This window comes from Acanthochromis polyacanthus, chromosome 17 (genome assembly GCF_021347895.1).
Source record: "Acanthochromis polyacanthus isolate Apoly-LR-REF ecotype Palm Island chromosome 17, KAUST_Apoly_ChrSc, whole genome shotgun sequence".
Classification (NCBI taxonomy): domain Eukaryota; kingdom Metazoa; phylum Chordata; class Actinopteri; family Pomacentridae; genus Acanthochromis; species Acanthochromis polyacanthus.
The window spans coordinates 15910184-15930865 of record NC_067129.1 but is presented as its reverse complement, the minus strand read 5'-3'; the positions used below and the strand labels follow the sequence as shown (position 1 = coordinate 15930865).

At 39.0% G+C, this 20682-nt stretch overlaps 1 protein-coding gene across 1 annotated transcript; it reads left to right on the top strand.

Moving 5' to 3' along the window:
- The first annotated feature begins 5991 nt into the window (after positions 1-5991).
- On the top strand, positions 5992-20594 carry LOC110962528 (myelin protein zero-like protein 2). Its single transcript, XM_022210519.2, has 4 exons — positions 5992-6356; positions 13196-13365; positions 17361-17571; positions 17897-20594. The coding sequence occupies exons 1-4, from the start codon at positions 6296-6298 to the stop codon at positions 18067-18069; spliced, it is 615 nt and encodes a 204-aa protein (XP_022066211.2). The 5' UTR covers positions 5992-6295; the 3' UTR covers positions 18070-20594.
- Positions 20595-20682: the final 88 nt, after the last annotated feature.

The following is a 20682-nucleotide window of genomic DNA, read 5'->3' as shown; positions in this document are numbered from 1 at the left end:
TAGACAGACAGTCATTCCAACAAGCTTAAAGTCTTACAACGGGAATAAATATCATTATCCTGGCTATGTGTTAATAACTTTATTTTTTTGGAAGATTTTTGTGTCCAACACTCTGCTTTTAAGGGCGTTTTCCTGAGAAATAACGACAGGGAAGTCTGTGGGAACACACCATCAAACAGCTGGTTCCGCAATGAATCATGGGTATAAAAACTTCTGTTTTACTCCAGAATCCAAAATAAATGAATTTTTCTTTATTATTTTAGGTGATTTGACTGAATGTCAGACACTAGCTATAAAATGCACTTAATTGTGATGGAAACTTGTAGTTTACTAAGAATTTCCGGCATAGTTGCGTGTGACCTGATCTATAACTTCCAGTCGTGACCAATCTCTGATTCTTGCTCGCCGTGTCAGCTGATCGCAATGCATCATGGTCACGTTGGATGAAATGCTGCATTCCAGTACTGTAGGATACTGAGGAGATGTCACCTTCGTGTTTTTTGTAGCTGTTGAAATTTGGATGGGAAAATGTACGCTTATTAAAACGACAAAGAGAATTGACTAATTTGTAGGCTGTCTTCTGATTAAATTAAACCTTTTTGCTTAATTTAAACATTTTATCAATAAATTACATATGTTTATTTTAAAATAAACACAATAAATTAAACGTCATTGCATAATTTAAACACTTTTTTTTTAGCTTTAGTCAATAAAATGGTTGTGTTTAACTGAAGCAGATTTAAATTAAACATTGTTATTCAGTTTAACATTGTGGTTTAATTTTATTGGCCTAAATTTAACTGACTGAAAAAGACACCACTGTTCATGCCACTTCAGAACTGCAGGTTAAAGTTTAATCCAGATCCAGACCCCGATTGCTGAGTTCTGTCATGAAGAGCAGATTAGTCCACACCCAGAGAGGCCGCACCACATGCTATTATAGTGTAATTACATTGTTCTTCTTCCCTTGTTCTTTTCTTTATTTTAGTCTGGTTTTTAACAGTCTATTTATTTCTAAATTTTATTCTACTTTATCTGTTTTAAACACTTCACTTTTCTATTTTTGTCTTGCTATTCTGAATTTTTGACTTATCCTGCTTTTGGTGTTTTCTCATTGCAAATTGATAAAGTTTCCTGAGTTTTCCAGGTCCATGACTTTACTGAATACTTCATATATGGCATAATATTTTTTGAAGTAACTGAAGCAAAGATGAAAGATGCCACTTTATACCTTTTCTTCATTTTGTTGCGTAAAACACTTTGCCCTGCATGTTATTGGTATAAAAAGTCCTGTACAAATGAAGTGACTGAATTATTTAAGCATTCTTTTTTCAATAAGCTCTATAATAACTAATTAATGCATTGTAAATTATGAGTCTCCTGTTGTACACAGATTTGCAGGCATATTTAAAATGGTTGTTTCAACATTTATTTTTAGCACTTCCTGCTTAGATTAAAGTTCAAATTTAAAATAATGTGGTGTAACTGAAAAGTCTTCACCTTAATTTTCTTCTGTTATTGACCAAATATCATATAATATACATTTCTTCAACTTCATTCTTATGTCATTTAGAATTGCTTTCTTTGTGTTCCTGATGTTCCTTCAGATTAAAAGTGGTTCATCACTTGGGTTTCCTTTTGTTTCGCTTTCATTCTCACAGATAATGCCTAAATGCTGTGACGTCTGCTGTTGTTGTGCAGTTAAAGTAACAATAAGCAGATTCCTGAATGCCCACATTGCCTCACTAAGTGCACGAGGGCATTTGTTAACCCACTACAACACAGTCAGCATTTTTCTGTACGTGTGCAGACAGGCCCCGGACAGAAACAGGTTGGAAAGCAACCTTACAGGTTTACTGCTCCTCCGCCCATCAGGACCTGCAGAATATATTTTAGGAAGCAACAATCTCTGTAGTTCCTTCAGTCTGCAGCAAAGAGCTGCTGGAAGTTTGCTTCCAGTTACCATTTTGGGCAGAAAGTTTAAAATAATACATGAGACAATCCAGCTTTTTGTTGTGCTGAGAGGAAATTTGGTGACTGGTGAGTCTGACAGCCTTCCATCACTTCCCTCAAACACTTGACAAGTAGGATGGTGCAGAGACAGAGCCTACAAAAACATGGGAATTACATAGACTTTCATTTAATTCGGACTTGTTTATCACTTAAAATATCTCTTATTTTGTCTTATTTCAAACAAACTTCATCCATCCATCCTCTATACACCGCTTTATCCCCACTAGGGTCGCAGGGGGTGCTGGAGCCTATCCCAGCTGATTTGGGTGAAGGCAAGGGACACCCTGGACAGGTCGCCAGTCTGTCACAGGGCTACATATACAGACAAACAATCACACACACATTCACTCCTACAGGCAATTTAGAGTCAGCACTTAACTTCTGCATATTTTTGGACTGTGGGAGGAAGCCGGAGTACCCGGGGAAAACCCACGCATGCACAGGGAGAACATGCAAACTCCATGCAGAAAGATCCCAGGCCCAGGCCGGGATTTGAACCGTGGATCTTCTTGCTGCAAGGTGAAAGTGCTAACCACTACTCCACTGTGCAGCCCTCAAACAAACTTGCAATAAATTAATTTGTTTATAAGTGAAACAATTTTGAACTTCAATAATATGTTTTTAATTTTTTAAAAATCATTTATACTTGCCTCTCGCTTTAGACTTGCATGTTTGTTTGTTTTTTTAAAAAAAGATTTGCACAATTTTCTGCCAATAACAATGTAAGGATTTACTCCACATTGTCCTTGTGTGACTATTCAGTTTAAATTTGAATATATAGTTTTAGGCTTCATTAATTGTTGGCATATGAAATATCATGTCCAACTTACCTCCTAAGTCTTTATTTGGGTTTTTCTATACAATAAAATGCTTTAGACTTCCTAAATCAGTTTCCTCAGAGCATGTCTGGGCTGACTTCTCTGATAGTGTTTATTACATTCCTCTGTCTTCTCAGTCTGTGACTGTAAACTTGACCTTTAATGTCTGGATGGTGGATCCATGGACTATGGCATGGATGATTGCTTTTTGAAAAAATGTATTGTGTTTTTTACTCAACTATGATTTTTATCAAATCAGAGTGGATTTAGCGTGTGTGTTTCAGTTGCTTGGCAGGGAGGTGTTCTGAGCCGTCATGCGTCTATCACTGAATACATCTGAATGAGGCGCTACCAACCTTTAATGGTATCCACAGCTGTCAGGTGCAAAACCCTTCAGACGTGTACAGCAGAAATGGAGAGATCATCCTCAGAGTGATCAACAAAACTGCAAGTAGGCTAGTTTTCATCCCTTATGACACTTTCCTATCCACAAAACCTTGGATCAGGAGTTGACATTATTAGGCCACAGCTCATCAGAAGAGACGCCTGAACTAGGACACATCGTAAAACAGCTCTCTCTGAACTTTCTCTCTTTGCCTTTGCAGGTTTTGACCCATCTGACAAACATAACTGTGACGGGGGTGTGACTTGTGTGAGTGTAATTATTAAGTAGGTCACATTCAAGAACTGGGTTAAAATTAATTGAATAGAGCAAGAATCAAGGCCTTTATGTTAAACGTTATAAAAGATGATCTACAGTAATTTGCAAAAGTTTTGAGGGGCATTAGATTTTTAAATCCAGGTCAATCAGAGAGACAAATGCATTTTTCAGCAGGACAATGACTCCAGACATATAGCCAGAGTTAGAAAGACCTGTCTTCTGGGTTAAGAATAACAAGAAGTCCTGCAGGAGATGGTTTGACTCCTGGTATTGCACAAGGAAACAGAGAAGCTACATTCTCTAGTTCTCTAAATGCTTGCAACAGCCAACCTGCCAAGTATCTTTAAAAACCATTGACAAATATCGACTAACTATTGATTTTTGCAGTGTATGAAGCTACTTGATAAGACAACAGTTGGTGGCATTGATATTCATCATATTCACAAAACTTTCATTCCTTTCATGATTTACAAAGCACTGCACACATCCTCAACACCTGCAATCCTGACCGATGCATGATTTCACTGTTCATTTTTATTTCTGAATAAATATGGCGTGAAACTCTTTATGGTCTCCTTTTGTTCTTTGTGTTCTTGTTCTATATCTCCATTAGAATCTCTACAGGAACATTCAGCCTGTGGACAGAGAATAAAATCACTCATCTGCATTCAACACTGCAGCATTGTCTGCTGCCATGAGCACAAATACACAAGCTGTTGTACAGTTTGTGTATTTGCTTACTTTATATTTGGTAAAAATAATTTTGTATGTAATCTCAAATGAGTCTGTTTGCTTTAGCTGGAGGTTTCACTGAACCTGAGGGACTCTTTTTCATTAAAATATTGTGGGAAGAATCTTGTGTCCAGTTGTTGAACTTTTAAAATGAAAATATGCTCATTATTATATGTTCATTTTGGATTTTTAGAGGATGGAGAAAGATGAGATGTAATATTAAGAATTTTAAACAAGATTATCAAATATATTTTTAATTAACTGGGATTCCAAGTAGACTACTTCAGACTTTGCCATGACTGGTGGGGATTTGTAAGTAAATGTGAGGTTCCTTAAATGACATTTGCCTTTGCAGCGTAATAATGGGGGAAATTCACAACATTACCGCAGAAGCTAATTTCACAGTACTGGTTAAACAAGTACCAGCAAACTGTTGTGTCTTTTAAAATTTGCTCAAAAGAAATTCTGTTATTTTCTTTAGCGGCATTAAGAGGGAAATCTTTTACTATTTTGGAAGTTGGGGATGTAACTGGAACACATTCCAGTGAATCTAAACTGTAAAATATCGCAATTTTTTTCAAATCAACTTCTTTATTCTAGTTTTCTAAAATAACGCATACATTTTGCGCATTTCTAGTAAATTGAACTTAAATTGCCAACATTTTATTTTAAGAAATTATGAGGTTAATGACTAAGCTGCAGTTCACTCGGCTCATTAAATTGGGTTCATAAGAAGCAAACTAGCATTTAAGCAGAATTCCAAGAATGCATTGTTTTGGAGGTAAAAGACTGTTGTTTTTTGTAATTTGTGAGAACAGACATGGTGGTTAAATTAAGCTAAAGTTGTTTCATTTTCATAATACAACCAATAATCAATAATCAAACAATTCTAATCATTACAAAGGTTGGTAGTAAATTCAGTCACGACATCCATAGACTTTCCATTTGTCCCATTGTAGCCTGAACCAATCACACAGACTGTCGTAGTTCTGACTCTGATTAATATAAAGCTTCAGTGGTGGACACTATAAGATCTCAAAGCAAATGGAGAAGAGATTCTTTACAATGTAAAAATGTAAAAAGAAGCCAGGGCTGCACAGTAGCTCGGTGGTTAGCGCTCACAGCTAGAAGATCCCTGGTTTGTGTCCCGGTCTAGGCCTGGGATGTTTCTGCATGGAGCCCTGTGATAAACTAGTGACCTGTCCAGGTGTCCCCTGCCTTCACCCTAAGTCAGCTGGGATAGACTCCAGCCCCTCCACAACCCTAATAAGGATGTATAATGGTGTATAGATGATGGATGGATGGATAAACAAGCAAGTTAGTCTGCAATCATCGACTGTGTGAGTGATTGATTCAACCTAATATCTTGAGTTTATTGAACTTGTCTTCTTAAGTTAATTCAGTTTGACTAGCTTTATACTTTAACAACACATAGGATGACTTTGAATCAACTGAAGTCCAGTTAACACACATTTTTAATCACCAACTTAAGCTGAATTAACTTAAAATGATTTTACAGTCTATAATTATGAATTAAAGTAGCTGAAATGAACAATAATTAGATTACCAGGAAGGATACTTTAAAAAGAACATAATCATTGTGTATTTTTTTGTCCTCCCTGTGGAGTTTGAGCTTGAATTAAACAACTTGATGTGTTGTGATTTGACTCTGTGGCCACCAGATGGAAGCAGTGAGCCGACAGCTGTCACTTAATATTTTACCTGACTCTGAGTTATCAGCCACTAACAGAATGCGCATGCTCACAAACAAAAATTTTGGGCTTTTTTGTTGGAGTTTTAACAGCAGAACCTGCCTGAGTTACGGTGCTGGTGTCACGAAGTGTGGGTCAGTGTCAGCCAGGTGAACAGGTTGTGCAAGGAGCCCGTGAACGCCGCCCACCAGGTGTGAACGGAGGCTGACTCACATTTTCAGCACCGAGAAGTCGACTCTCCCAGCGGCTCTTTACTCCGACACACCACGGGAACGTTTCGATTCAGGACTCCCTTTAATAAAAGTACATGAAGGGACTTCTACAGAGGAATTAACCGTGCTGGAGTTGAGGCAGAACCAATGTTGAGTCCCATGTATCGGATATGGGCTGCGCTTCTCCTGGGAGGACTCCTGGCTCCAGGTGAGTTTCGACAACTTCCTGGAGGCGCCGCGCACTTTGTCAGGACATAAAAACTCACAAAACTGTGTAACAATGCGTCTAACGTGGGTGTGAGATATTCTGGTCGGTGTATTTTGAACCACCGTTCAATGCAGGACGCCAAGAAGCATAATAGAATTTATATGAAGCTTGTTTGGTGTCAGGAATAGGCCCAGCTTTCATTTAAGTAGTGCTTAGTCGTTCTGCGGGTGACAATCCTAAGATATGAGTCATACACTGTAAAGTTTATCTATTTTTACACATGCAGAATCAATGCATGCAAGTGTGTGATAGGATTGTGGATCATTTTCCTATATTGTTTTTTATTATCATTATAGAGTGATGGAATATTCTATTGCAAGTGAAAGTGCAGCACAAAAAAAGTTCCACATAGGTAAAAGTACAGAACTGTTTCAGGAAATAAAGTAAAAGTTCTGGTTTGGTCCCTTTGACTAGTATATAATTATACTCGTCATCATTAGACTATTAATAGTGGACCATCAGTGTGTCAGCGGCTTGTTGTAGCTGGTTTGACCTACTCTATATATAGCATCAAAAAGGTCAAGATGATTAATGATGGTTTTTGGACTTTTTTAATGAGTTATTGGATCATTTATATGTTTACTGTAACAAAACCGTGTGAGGAAACATTTTTAGAGGAAATATTAACTGTTTTGTGAAGTTGCTGCCAACTCATAGGCATCAGAAATGTGACCTCGACTGCATATTCTTTTTTGAAAGATGTCAGAAGAAACAAGTGTTGGAAACCACTGCTTTAAATTTTAATAATATGTTGTAATTTTAAAGCTTTTTTTTTTTTAAAACGTAACTACAGCTGTCAGATAAGGAATACAAAATACAATACCGTGGGTACGGAAAGTATTCAGACCCCTTGAAATTTTTCACTCTCTGTCATTGCAGCCATTTGCCAAAATCAAAAAAGTTCATTTTATTTCTCGTTAATGTACACTCAGCACCCCATCTTGACAGAAAAAACAGAAATGTAGAATTTTTTGCAAATTTATTAAAAAAGAAAAACTGAAATATCACATGGTCAGAAGTATTCAGACCCTGTGCTCAGTATTGAGTAGAAGCACCCTTTTCAGCTAGTACAGCCATGAGTCTTCTTGGGAATGATGCAACAAGTTTTTCACACCTGGATTTGGGGATCCTCTGTCATTCTTCCTTGCAGATCCTCTCCAGTTCTGTCAAGTTTGATGGTGAACGTTGGTGGACAGCCATTTTGAGGTCTCTCCAGAGATGCTCAATTGGGTTTAGGTCAGGGCTCTGGCTGGGCTAGTAAAGAACGGTCACAGAGTTGTTCTGAAGCCACTCCTTTGTTATTTTAGCTGTGTGCTTAGGGTCATTGTCCTGTTGAAAGGTGAACCTTGGGCACAGTCTGAGGTCCTGAGCACTATGGAAGAGGTTTTCCTCCAGGATATCTCTGTACTTGGCCGCATTCATCCTTCCTTCAATTGCAACCAGTCGTCCTGTCCCTGCAGCTGAAGAACACCCCCACAACATGATGCTCCCACCACCTTGTTTCACTGTAGGGATTGTATTGGGCAGGTGATGAGCAGTGCCTGCTTTTCTCCACACATACCGCTTAGAATTAACACCAAAAAGTTCAATCTTGGTCTCATCAGACCAAAGAATCTTATTTCTCATAGTCTGGGAGTCCTTCATGTGTTTTTTAGCAAACTCTGTGCGGGCTTTCATGTGTCTTGCACTGAGGAGAGGCTGCCATCAGGTCACTCAGCCATAAAGCCCCGACTGGTGGAGGGCTGCAGTGATAGTTGACTTTGTGGAACTTTCTTCTATCTCCTGACTGCATCTCTGGAGCTCAGCCACAGTGATCTTTGGGTTCTTCTTTACCTCTCTCACCAAGGCTCTTCTCCCACCATTGCTCAGTTTGGCTGGACGGCCAGGTCTAGGAAGAGTTGTGGTCATCCTAAACTTCTTCCATTTGAGGATTATGGAGGCCACTGTGCTCTGAGGAACCTTGAGTGCTGCAGAAATTCTTTTGTAACCTTGGCCAGATCTGTGCCTTGCCACAATTCTGTCTCTGAGCTCCTTGGGCAGTTCCTTCCACCTCATGATTCTCATTTGCTCTGACATGCACTGTGAGCTGTAAGGTCTTATATAGACAGGTGTGTGCCTTTCCTAATCAAGTCCAATCAGTTTAATTAAACACAGCTGGACTCCAATAACGAAGCAGAACCATCTCGAGGAAGATCAGAAGAAATGGACAGCATGTGAGTTAAGAATGTCGCTGCAAAGGGTCTGAATACTTATGACCACGTGATATTTCAGTTTTTCTTTTTTAATAAATTTGCCAAAAATTCTACATTTCTGTTTTTTTTCTGTCAAGATGGGGTGATGAGTGTACATTAATGAGAAATAAAATGAACTTTTTTGATTTTGGCAAATGGCTGCAATGACACAGAGTGAAAAATTTCAAGGGGTCTGAATACTTTCCGTACCCACTGTATTTACCTATTGGAAGTCTAATGTAGCATGAAGTCAAAGTGTCTCGAAATTGTACTTACGAAGAATACTGGGTAAATTACTTACTTTACTTACTTTCCACCACTTTCATTGTATGTATACATATACTATCTTATACTTTCATGCCATTATCCTTGTTCATAAAGCAGCGAAGGCATGATGAACTCCACACCCCCAGATCCATGATAAGTGGGCATCAGTGTCTCTAAACGCGTTTCTGTGTTTTATTTAAAAGTGCTTCTATTGTGATCCATTGTGTTGAAAATATTAAAAAAAATCATCAAATGATTTATTTAGTACAGAAATTGCACCGATATCATTAAGGTGTCTGATAGTTTCAGTATATTTTATACTTTTTCATGAATACGAGTCAGCTGGGATAGGCTCCAGCACCCCCCGCGACCCTAATGAGGATAAAGCGGTGTATAGAGGATGGATGGATGGATGAAATACTTTTCAGAATGGCACTTGCTCAAACAATGGATCCACCCTCTGAATACCAATGAGCAGCGTGTGTCAGCTAGAGATTTGATAATCACCATTTGAAGGCTTAAGATGATGTGAGGCAACAGCTTGAATTGCAGCTGAATTAATCCCAAATGCCGCAAAGAGTTGTCATGTAGCAAATGGGAGATTAGCTTAAAGCACTGGAAACTATGTAAATCCCCACTTTAGTTAGCACCAAATTGAATCCACACCTGCAGTCTGACCATAGAGAGCTTCAGGAGGCTGGTGTTCACTGCTGTGCTTTATGTTGTTTTGTTTGCCCAGATGAACAGTGACGTAAGGCCTCTGTTCTTCTGCTGACAGTTGGTCGTGCGTCAAGTTCAGAAATACATTCAATACAGTACAATATATACTGTTATTACTGGTCTTATTGTAATGCACAGTGCATTTAGGCTTTGGGGAGCCTCCTGGTTGACCTCTCTGAATGAAGTTAAAAATAAATAACAATTTAACTGTTGGTGCAATTTCAGCTGGATTTTTTCAAATCTAAGATTCTCAGAAATCACAAAAATGAGCCCCGTCTGCATGACATGCGTTCATCCATCCATGCATTCTCTATACACTGCTTTATCCTCACTATGGTTGCGGGGGGTGCTGGAGCCTATCCCAGCCGACTTAGAGGCGAAGGCAGGGGACACCCTGGACAGGTCGCCAGTCTGTCGCAGGGCTACATATATAGACGAACAATCACACTCACATTCACACCTACGGGCAATTTAGAGTTATCAATTAACCTCAGCATATTTTTGGACTGGGGAGGAAGCCGGAGTACCCGGAGAAATCCCACACATGCACAGGGAGAACATGCAAACTCCATGCAGAAAGATCCCAGGCCCACCCCGGGATCTTCTTGCTGCAAGGCGAAAGTGCTAACTATTACACCACTGTGCAGCCCGACATGCGTTCAGCAGGATTCAATTCATTGGCTTTGAATAAGACTTGATATGATTGTTCTGTTGCACCAGTTGCTGTTTTGATTCAAGGCTGCCAGTTGTAAATATGAAGGAGCTGTTCCAACTTGAAGACACCTGGCAAGGTGGTTTGATTTTACAGATGAATGGTTGAATATCAGAGTAGCTGCTCTCACATGTTAAGAGGTGAATCCGGGGCAGAGATTCAGAGATTGTAGACTTTGAATAGTTAGGTTGAAGCCACTCACTTTCAGAGCATTTACCAAGAGAGTGTTCCCGTACATATCTGAATAAAAGGTTACATTTAGGGCTGTGTGTCTGATAACGAGCCTCATGTGGTCACAGTGAAAAGATAACACGGAGCAGACTTTGCACACCGAGGAATTATTTGTAATGTTCCCTCTCCACTGTGGGAGATATTATTAAGCAGAATTGACACTAAACATGTTTATGGTTGCAGTTTATGTACACACAAACCTTAAAATATAATTGATATATAGATTTCACTTCCTTTTCTCATACTGCTTATTTGTGTCTGTGTTTTTTCATTGCTTCCTCATGCAGATTTTATGGGCTTTATTCCATTTTATTGCTCAACTTCACTGTCTCTGTAAGAGAATGTACAACCATGATAATACATGCATAAAAACAATAGAATAAGAATCTCTTGTGTTGTCAAACTTCTAACTAAACTTTAATATCACCAGTAAAAACTCAGTTTATTGTAAAGCTTCACATTCAAGGAAAATTATCCTGTGCTAAGATGTCCTGTATGACTTCTTTTGAATTTTCCCAGAAGGAAAAACGACACTCGCCATTAAAATGATCACAAATACCACACCCCTGTAATTTAATTGGATGTCTGCCAGCAAATCTTTCACTTTGCTAATGGCCTGCTGCTAGTTTTGATGAAAATGGAGGTTATGGATTCTTTGCTTTGTTCCTTCATTAAATATCCCTTGCATTTAAACATCTTTTTCCTCGTACTGTGGCTCACAGCCTGCATGCAAAACGAATGTCATCTGATGGTGCTAAGTGGTTGTTTGCTATATGCTGGCATCAATAACATAAACTGATCGTGTTGATGGAGCTGAACAAGTTCTCACAGATTTCAATAACTGTGAGCTACTGTGCACTTGAATAAACAACTACATGCACACATTCCTGTAGGCCCTCTGTCATATTCTCCTTAATCCTCTTCTCCTGTTGAGTTTAATTTTCCTGTACAGTCATACATTTTATTTCTAATACCTCTCTGTCCAGGATTACAGAACATTCTTGGCTTCTTCTTCTGTGGTTTATAAGGAGGAATGTTTTAATCCGTGGGATGAGTCTGCAGGTCTGATCATCACTGTGGCTGACAGCGTTATCCAGAATTAGCTTAACTGTGTAGCTTCACCAGAGTGCTTGAGGAAGATGAACACTTGCCAGTCTGTGTGGTATCATTATAATTACTGGTAATTCCAAGTTAAACATGGAAAGGTGTTTACTTTTAGAGAAGGTGTAACTCTTTGTGATTTTCAGATACAGATACTGTGTGTTCTTTAGGTTCCTGTGGAGGCGGCGCATAGCTGACCTTCTGTACTCAAACACACTAAGAATGATTAACCCATAGTAGGTGTAGCAGCCGTTGAAGTATTTGAATGATTTGATTTGTGGTTTGAGAGTCTTCCTGTGGATATCTGAATAAAAGGTTACGCTTAACCCTCGTGTCGTCCTGCGGGTCAAAATTGACCTGTTTTAAAGTTTGAAAATGTGGGAGAAAAATATATTTTCACAGTGAAACTTCTGATGTCCACATTTTTATCATTTTTGGGAAACCTTTGAACATTTTTTTGGTGGAAAAAAAGAAATGTTAAAACATTCACATAAAAATCAACCAAAATTCAGCGAAATTTTATTACAAGAAAATATTACAAGTTTTACTGATATATATGTAATCACTTTAGATATTTTTAGGATTTTTTTGGAAGATTTTTACTCAATGTCAAGACTTTTCTTGCCAAATATGGGGGATTTTAAAAAAAAACAATTAAGGGAAATTTTAAGAAATTATTGGGAATTTCTTCCTGAAGGTTTTGCCATTTTTCAGAAATTTGGGGATTTTTTTTCAGAATTTTTGGATTTTTTTCAGACAAAGAAACAATATTTTCTGGTGCCTGTAAATGAGGACAACAGGAGGGTTAAGGCTATAAGCAGTCTCATGACTTCACAGTGGAAAGATAATGTGAAGCAGGCTTTGTAAGAGAAGTAGTCTTTAGTAATGTTCCCGCGCTGATTCCAGTGTGGGAGATATTATTGAACAGAACTAAAACTAAACGTGTGTTGTTGCAATGTGTCAAAAAGTGTGTAGTGGCAAAGCGTTGGTAATTGTTGGAAAGCTGTTGATTGATTCAGTTTGAATTATAGAGTGAAAAGTAGGGCATTGATATTCATCTGGACAAGTACAACAGTTAATACAAAAGAACTTTGAATTGTTTGCAGCTCGTTTTACGTAAATGCAGTCAAGTGAAAAAGCAGTGGCTGTAGAATACATTTGTAGGCTCAAGAAACTGACAAAGTCACAGTTTATAGCCAGAACCAATAAACTCCAGGAATCTAAGGCACGTGTCACTTTGCATTTCACTGCAAGGGACATTTCTGAGTGAAACAAACAATAATAATTTAATCTGCAGAATAGCAGAAAGTCGCCATTTATTGCAAATAATATCTTTTATGTCCTTGCAGAGCTGCTCAATGCAGAACTCTCCTTTGGTTAGACGTTTTAACGGATGGAGGAATGAAATGAGGAGCGTAGTTAAATGAGCAGTTTGAGTCACAAACCAATGTGAATGAGTCAGTAAGTTGAGGGAGGTTTGATAAGTCACCTTTCTGACTTTGCTGTCTGTTTGTCAGGGCTGCGACCTGTCAGTGGGATAGATATTTCCACTCCGAGTTCAGTAGAAGCAGTCAATGGGACGAATGTGAAACTGAAGTGCACCTTCAGCTCCAAATATAAAGTGAATCCTCAGTCCGTCGCAGTGTCCTGGAACTTCAGACCCCTTAACTCGGGAAGCGATGAGTCGGTGAGTAAAAACTGTCTTTTTATGAAAAATGCTTTCAATATGTTGTTTTAGCGTCACCATTAATTCAATCCAGCACTTATGATAGGGCCTTTAAAGTGTTGATCACTAATATTTGAACACAGTATTTAGTTAATTTTCTTATTTTCAAGCTTTTATCAACTGTTTGTTTATATGTTTCATTTTACAGCTCTCGATTGGCTCTTCTGTTTTTGATGGTGTCTGATTCTGACTTAAACACTCAAGCGGATCACAGTTATCTTGAATTTTAGGTCTTCTGGAAATATGATAAAATTTACTGGATCAAAAATGTACAAACAACACTGCTTTGTCACTTGGCTATTTCACCTCAACTGGGCACATTCGATAGCAATCCACAAGCTTCTGGTTGCATCTTTGTCCACTCGTCTTGACTTCAAATACATTTGTTGGCTTTCTGACCTCTTTTTCCAGCACAGTCAACAGGTTCTCTATGTGGTTCTAGTCACTTAGAGGAGACCAGCTTAAAACATTAAATCCAGCCTGCTTTGATTTGTGTTTTGGGTCATTTTCTTTCTGGAGCAATCAAATGCATCCCTACATTTTGACTGATGATTTTAGGTTTTACTGAAAAATATGGAAGTAATCTTCTTTCTTCTTTTATTCATGTACTTTGCGTAAAGCACCAGTTCCGCAGTCCCAAAGCATAATAATACCACCCCCGTGCTCGATAGGTTTTGTGTTTTGGGGGTTAAAGGCCTCTCCTTCTCTCCTCCAAACATATTTTGGTTGTTGTGGCCATCACAGCAAACTTTAGTTGACCCTTAAGGTGTTGCTTCAAGAGGAAAGGTTTCCTTCTTGCATGGCAGCCTCTCAGCTCATGATGATGTAAAACACACTTGTCTGTGTTATAGCAGCTTCTAATTTATTGCAGACCTGATTTTTGTGACTCTTACACACTCTGACCAATTGTTTCTGAGCAACAGGTGATAACTTGTATTTTCTTTTTGATCATGGCAGTGTCACAACTTACAATTGATTGCAGAGTTAATTTTGGGATCTGTGGCTGCTTTGAAGTGGCTTCAAGCGACTTCCTTACTTGTTCAGGTCATCAAATTGCTTTTTGAGATCTGTGTTAAGCTCCTGAGACTTTCCCACTGTAGGGTTTGTGGCTGCATCTGATGAGTGTATCAACTGGGCCCCATTTAAATTGGCTCAGAGGAATCAGCAGCTGCTGTTGAAGTCGTAATCACTCATGGGAAGTTAAGAGTCCATGCCTCTGAGAAAATTTGATTAATGAAGTTGTCTAACTCACTAAAACTGTTCATTCTAGTTGCTGTATGATTTATTTTGACTCCACAGATTTTGTCATATCTCCAGAAGACCTATATTAAGTCTATGAGAGAACTAAAATGTGCATTTTTTTTGTGACAAGGACATGAGATTCTTTGCTTTGCCATCCTTTGCTTTGATTACTTTGCATATTCTACATTCTCTTGAACTGTATATGCAAGTAAAATAATATGCCAATAGCAGTGACAACCATCAGGGAAAATATGAATTAATACATTGTGACATTTATCAAATCCTGAAGAGTGAAACCACCGGCTGATCTGCCTGCCTTTATTAGTGATACAGTACATTATAATGCCTATGTGTTGTTGACAGCCAAGGCTGGATCAGTTATGTTGTCAGGGTATCCATCCATCCATCCATCCATCCATCCATCCATCCATCCATCCATCCATCCATCCATCCATCCATCCATCCATCCATCCATCCATCCATCCATCCATCCATCCATCCATCCATCCATCCATCCATCCATCCATCCATCCCATTCTGTGAACACAGTCTCAGAATTTAAAATAAAAATAATGAAATGATGGCGTTTTATATCCAAAAGCTCAGAAGTTGACAGACGTGGATGTGAACTGCACCTTGTTTGGTTAGCTGAGACATACCATTGCAAGGTGGTATTGCTAGTTTTATGTCTTGTTTTATCTTCTTTGTTTTTACAAGCCAGGATCCTAATCTCAAACTACGGCTGGCAAATTATATTGCAAAGACACATTGCACTTTGCGAGATATGACAAGAAACTGATACGTTAATATGGTTTTGAAACAGGCTACATGTACCGGATCAAATTATTACACATACACACGTGGACAAAATTGTTGGTACCCCTCAGTTAAAGAAGGAAAAACCCACAATTCTCACTGAAATCACTTGAAACTCACAAAAGTAACAATAAATAAAAATTTATTGAAAATTAAATAATAAAAACAGCCATTACTTTTGAATTGTTGATTAACATAATTATTTAAAAAAACAAACTAATGAAACAGGCCTGGACAAAAATGATGGTACCTCTATAAAAGATTGAAAACTATTTGACCAGAGTGACATGATTAACTCAGGTGTGTCATTTAATTGACATCACAGGTGTTTCCAAACTCATAATCAGTCAGTCTGCCTATTTAAAGGGAGACAAGTAGTCATCCTGCTGTTTGGTGAAAAGGTGTGTACCACACTGAACATGGACAACAGAAAGCGAAGGAGAGAATTGTCCCAGGACATCCGAAAAAAAATTATAGACAAACATCTTAAAGGTAAAGGCTATAAGACCATCTCTAAACAGCTTGAAGTTCCTGTGACAACAGTGGCTCATATTATTCAGAAGTTCAAGACCCACGGGACAGTAGCCAACCTCCCTGGACGTGGCCGCAAGAGGAAAATTGATGACAAATTGAAGAGACGGATCGTTGGAATTGTATCCAAAGAGCCCAGAGCAACCTCCAAAGAAATTAAAGGTGAACTCCAAGGCCAAGGTACATCAGTGTCAGATCGCACCATTCGTCGTTGTTTGAGCCAAAGTGGACTTCATGGGAGACGACCAAGGAGGACACCACTGCTGAAAAAAACTCATAAAAAAGCCAGACTGGAATTTGCAAAAATGCATGTTGACAAGCCACAAAGCTTCTGGGAGAATGTCCTTTGGACAGATGAGACCAAACTGGAGCTTTTTGGTAAGGCACATCAACTCTATGTTCATAGACTCAAAAACCAAGCATACGAAGAAAAGAACACTGTCCCTACGGTGAAACATGGAGGAGGCTCAGTAATGTTTTGGGGCTGCTTTGCTGCATCTGGCACAGGGTGTCTTGAAAGTGTGCAAGGTACGATGAAATCTGAAGACTATCAAGGCATTCTGGAGAGAAATGTGCTGCCTAGTGTCAGAAAGCTTGGTCTCAGTCGCAGGTCATGGGTCTTCCAACAGGACAACGATCCAAAACACACAGCCAAAAACACCCAAGAATGGCTGAGAGAAAAGCGTTGGACTATTCTAAAGTGGCCTTCTATGAGCCCAGATCTGAATCCCATTGAACATATGTGGAAGGAGCTGAAACATGCCATTTGGAGAAGACACCCATCAAACCTGAGACAACTGGAGCTGTTTGCTCATGAGGAGTGGGCCAAAATACCTGTTGACAGCTGCAGAACGCTCATTGACAAATACAGAAATCGTTTAATTGCAGTGATTGCCTCAAAAGGTTGTGCAACAAAATATTAAGTTATGGGTACCATCATTTTTGTCCAGCCCTATTTCATTAGTTTGTTTTTTTAAATAATTATGTTAATCAACAATTCAAAAGTGATGGCTGATTTTGATTATTTAATTTTCAATACATTTTTATTTATTGTTACTTTTGTGAGTTTCAAGTGATTTCAGTGAGAATTGTGGGTTTTTCCTTCTTTAACTGAGGGGTACCAACAATTTTGTCCACGTCTGTATAACAGCTCAGGTTAGTGGTCTAAATGAGTGAATTGGTCAGGAAATTGTCTTTTTTTCTATATATCAGGGTGCAAATCTTACCGTGACCACTAAGGCTAAAGGTCTCTGTAAACTAGCTAACAGCAGAGCCACTGCAGCTGTGCTTTTCTACATTTTGTAAAAGCAAAAATGTCTTATGCTTGCCTATTTGTTTGTGTTTCTGTGCTCTTTGCTATGCCTCAGGTGTTTTACTATCATGAGACACCGTACCCTCCCCAGACAGGACGTTTTAAAGGCCATGCCGTTTGGTCGGGAGACGTTACGAGGGGAGATGCTTCCATCACCCTCCAAGAGGTGCCTCCGACCTTTAATGGCACCTTTGTCTGCCAGGTGCGCAATCCTCCAGACGTACACGGCAACAGTGGAGAGATCAACTTCAGAGTTGTCAACAAAGGTCAGACTGACACCACTGCATACTTGAGAACTCAGTAGCTTCTGGGAAGATGAAAAATCTGTCATTGTGCTAGATGTAGTTCAGTGAAAGAAAATGTTCAGTTATTACCATCAGTGTTTTCACTATGATTTAGAAGATGGTACATAATTAATCCTGGTAGGAACGTTAAGCTTTATTAGTTCATTACTTCAGAGAGGTCAGAATCATTCCTGGAGCAGAATGGGATTCAGTGTTGTGTTCATGGGTCACCAAGTAGATGGACAGCGTGTTTAACCGCTGGGACACTCCGTTATCTCCACTTTGTTCTCTGATTTGTGGCTTCTAGTGTCCCTCTCTGAGATCGGCATCCTAGCGGCCGCCGTGGGAGGTGCCTGTGGGATAATAATGGTCCTCCTTGGTATCTTCGTGGCAGTGAGGTACTGCAAGAAAAATCGCATGGACAATGATATCGAGCTGCATTCCCGAGAGCAGGAGTGGAAGGATCCAACTGTGTGGTGAGGGATAGAGAACCGGAGCTGCTGTGCTCCTCTTCCTCTTGGGACTGGTGTGGAGTCTTATTGGCTGTCTGGGTCCGTTCTACTGGAAGAGAAAAATAAAAGGCATCTTCTTCTTCCATGTTTGCTCCTCCTCGGTGAACCTCTGAGATATTTTTGTAGTTTATTTTGACTACTTCAGTATTAGAGCTACAAAGAACCATCTTTCCAATTTGTTATAATGCTAAATCTGCTGTAAACACCTTTGTATGTTTTTACCAAAAGTTGCTAGTGATTGAAACTTTAGAATTAACTTTATATATATTTTTTTAAATATTACTGAATATAGTTTTAAACTGTAGAACAGGAGATGGAAATATGGAGGATTTTTCTAAGTGCGATTCTTCAACCTCAATTCACAGCAGCAGTGCTGACTGCACCAGTGATGCAGTTTTACAGTTTTCTGTATTGATGTGCAATTTGATCATACAACCAGTGACTAGTTACAGATGTTTTTGTTTGCTTTTAGAAAATCATTGGCTATTTAATGAATTTTACAGACTTGCGCTTTTAATGAATCATGACGTGAATATAAAACACCTGTAATGTGTCTCTAACGAGCCCTTTAGCTCTAGATCCTGCTGTCGTGAATTGAGCTATATCCTCTATTTCTTGCTACTGAGGGGTGACATTTTTAAGCTCTTGGCAGATAAAAAAGATTTTCTTTCTGGGCACAATCTTCCCTTTCCTCTGTGCGCAGCGGCTACAATAACAACAGTTGCTTCACAGTGCCTCTCTCTGCCTTGTGAATACAGGTGAAGAGTTTTACAAATCCAAAACCCAGAGGACAGTGAACTTGTTTTAGTGGAGAAATGTTGAACTGATGTTTTGGTCATTTTGTCCAAGGAAAGAAGGAGTACATTGATTCTCTGCGCTTGGTTGTTTTCAAACTGAGGATTCGGGGTGTCTCCCTTTCTTTTATTTTGGAATTGGATGTTTGTTGAGGTAAACCAGTGCCTTTTGTATATTTGCTGCACTTTTCATGCGCTCAGATATCCACAAATTGCCCATCTCACTGTTTGCGTTTGTGTGTGTGTGACTGAATTTGTTTGCCGGGGTTGTGTCAGTTTACCTGAAGAGGCAGTTCATCTGAAAATTGTGGAGAAGGAAAAAGAAGTTGAGAGTTCAGACGATGAAGAGTCTGAGCCCAGCAGTGGAGATGATGAGGAGGAGGAAGGACTTGATGGTGACGATGATGACGATGATGACGACGACGACGACGACGATGATGGTGATGATGATGATTAGATAGATAGACACTCATTTGAGTAGAATTGTCTTTTTCGTTATTCATCAACATTTTTAAATGTTCGTATTACATTCGTAGAACATACGTTCATAGATTTATTGTACTTTTTCAGATTTCAGTGCATAGTGGTCACTGAAATACAGCATACATCACAGTAAATGTTGAATTACTTCGCCAAGTTAGCATCGTGCTCCTATATTGTGGACTCACAATGGATAGCTACAAAAAGGCATTAAAAGCCGAGCACAGAGCCAGAGATATTGTATTTTTATTCCAAACATTTTTCTTTCTTGTCACAATCTGGTGCCTACATTACCCACAATGCAGCACAACCACTACAGCTTATTCAGTTGCATTTAGCAGCTCATGTAGTGTCAAGCTTCTGGCCTCTGGCAGAGATTAAAGGTGGACTACAACGTCCATACCACCTAATTTTTGCAGCGAAAATGAATGTAAAATACTGCAATCTTCAACTACAACCAACTCACGTGACACCACATCAGGCAATTTTTAGATTTCACACCACTCCCTCTGGGACAACAAAGGTTTTTTTTATTATTATTTATAAGAGTATCACTCCCTAACAGCTGTAGCCAGACTTGATGTGTAAAATTGGTGGAGTTGCCCTATGTGTATTTAATGGCTGCGTGGGTTGCACTGATCGCCATGCAGCTGTGTTTTTTGTGCAAATTTGACTGGATTTCCACTCAAACACCAGTAATTTATTGCCCTATCCAAAATTTCATGAATTTTCATGCTGAATAATGGACTATGGATTTTTGAAGAGTAGATCCAGTTTACTTTGGCTCATTATAACACCACTCCATACTGGTGCAGATAATCGTTACTTCTCTTTGCTGCTGCCACATCAAACATTCCCCCTGTTTACACTCTAAAAGCAGCGGCATTTGAAAACAGGTACAGCAAAACTTTCAATAAAACATGACTTTTAATTTGTCTTATAATTGTGAGTGGTGTTGGATGCTGCTGGAAATGACATCAGGAGGATCGGTGCTGTCTTCTGTTTTAGGCTTCCAGGATGTTCACAGTGAAACTAATGAGTGAGAAACAAAGCAAAGTGTTCACTACACTGACAACATTGCATGTACAAGTGATTTTGTATTATGATTTTGTATATAGTGTAATATAAGCAGAACTTTACACTTTCTTTGATCAAGTCCTGAAATAATGTCATGCATGTTTTTAGAAACTTTGGAATAAAGAAATTCTTTTTGAAATTACACAGAGTTGTGAATTACATTTAGATAGAATTGTTCAGGGAGCAGAGTGGGTGGGGGTGTGTGACATACCAGCCTTCAGCCACTCCTA

Bases quoted from the DNA above. Each gene is read 5' to 3' on its own strand.
- LOC110962528 (XM_022210519.2), top strand. From the start codon at position 6,296: ATGTTGAGTCCCATGTATCGGATATGGGCTGCGCTTCTCCTGGGAGGA. The intron at 6,357-13,195 runs GTGAGTTTCGAC...TCTGTTTGTCAG, and splicing joins GGGAGGACTCCTGGCTCCAG to GGCTGCGACCTGTCAGTGGG. The intron at 17,572-17,896 runs GTCAGACTGACA...TGTGGCTTCTAG, and splicing joins CTTCAGAGTTGTCAACAAAG to TGTCCCTCTCTGAGATCGGC.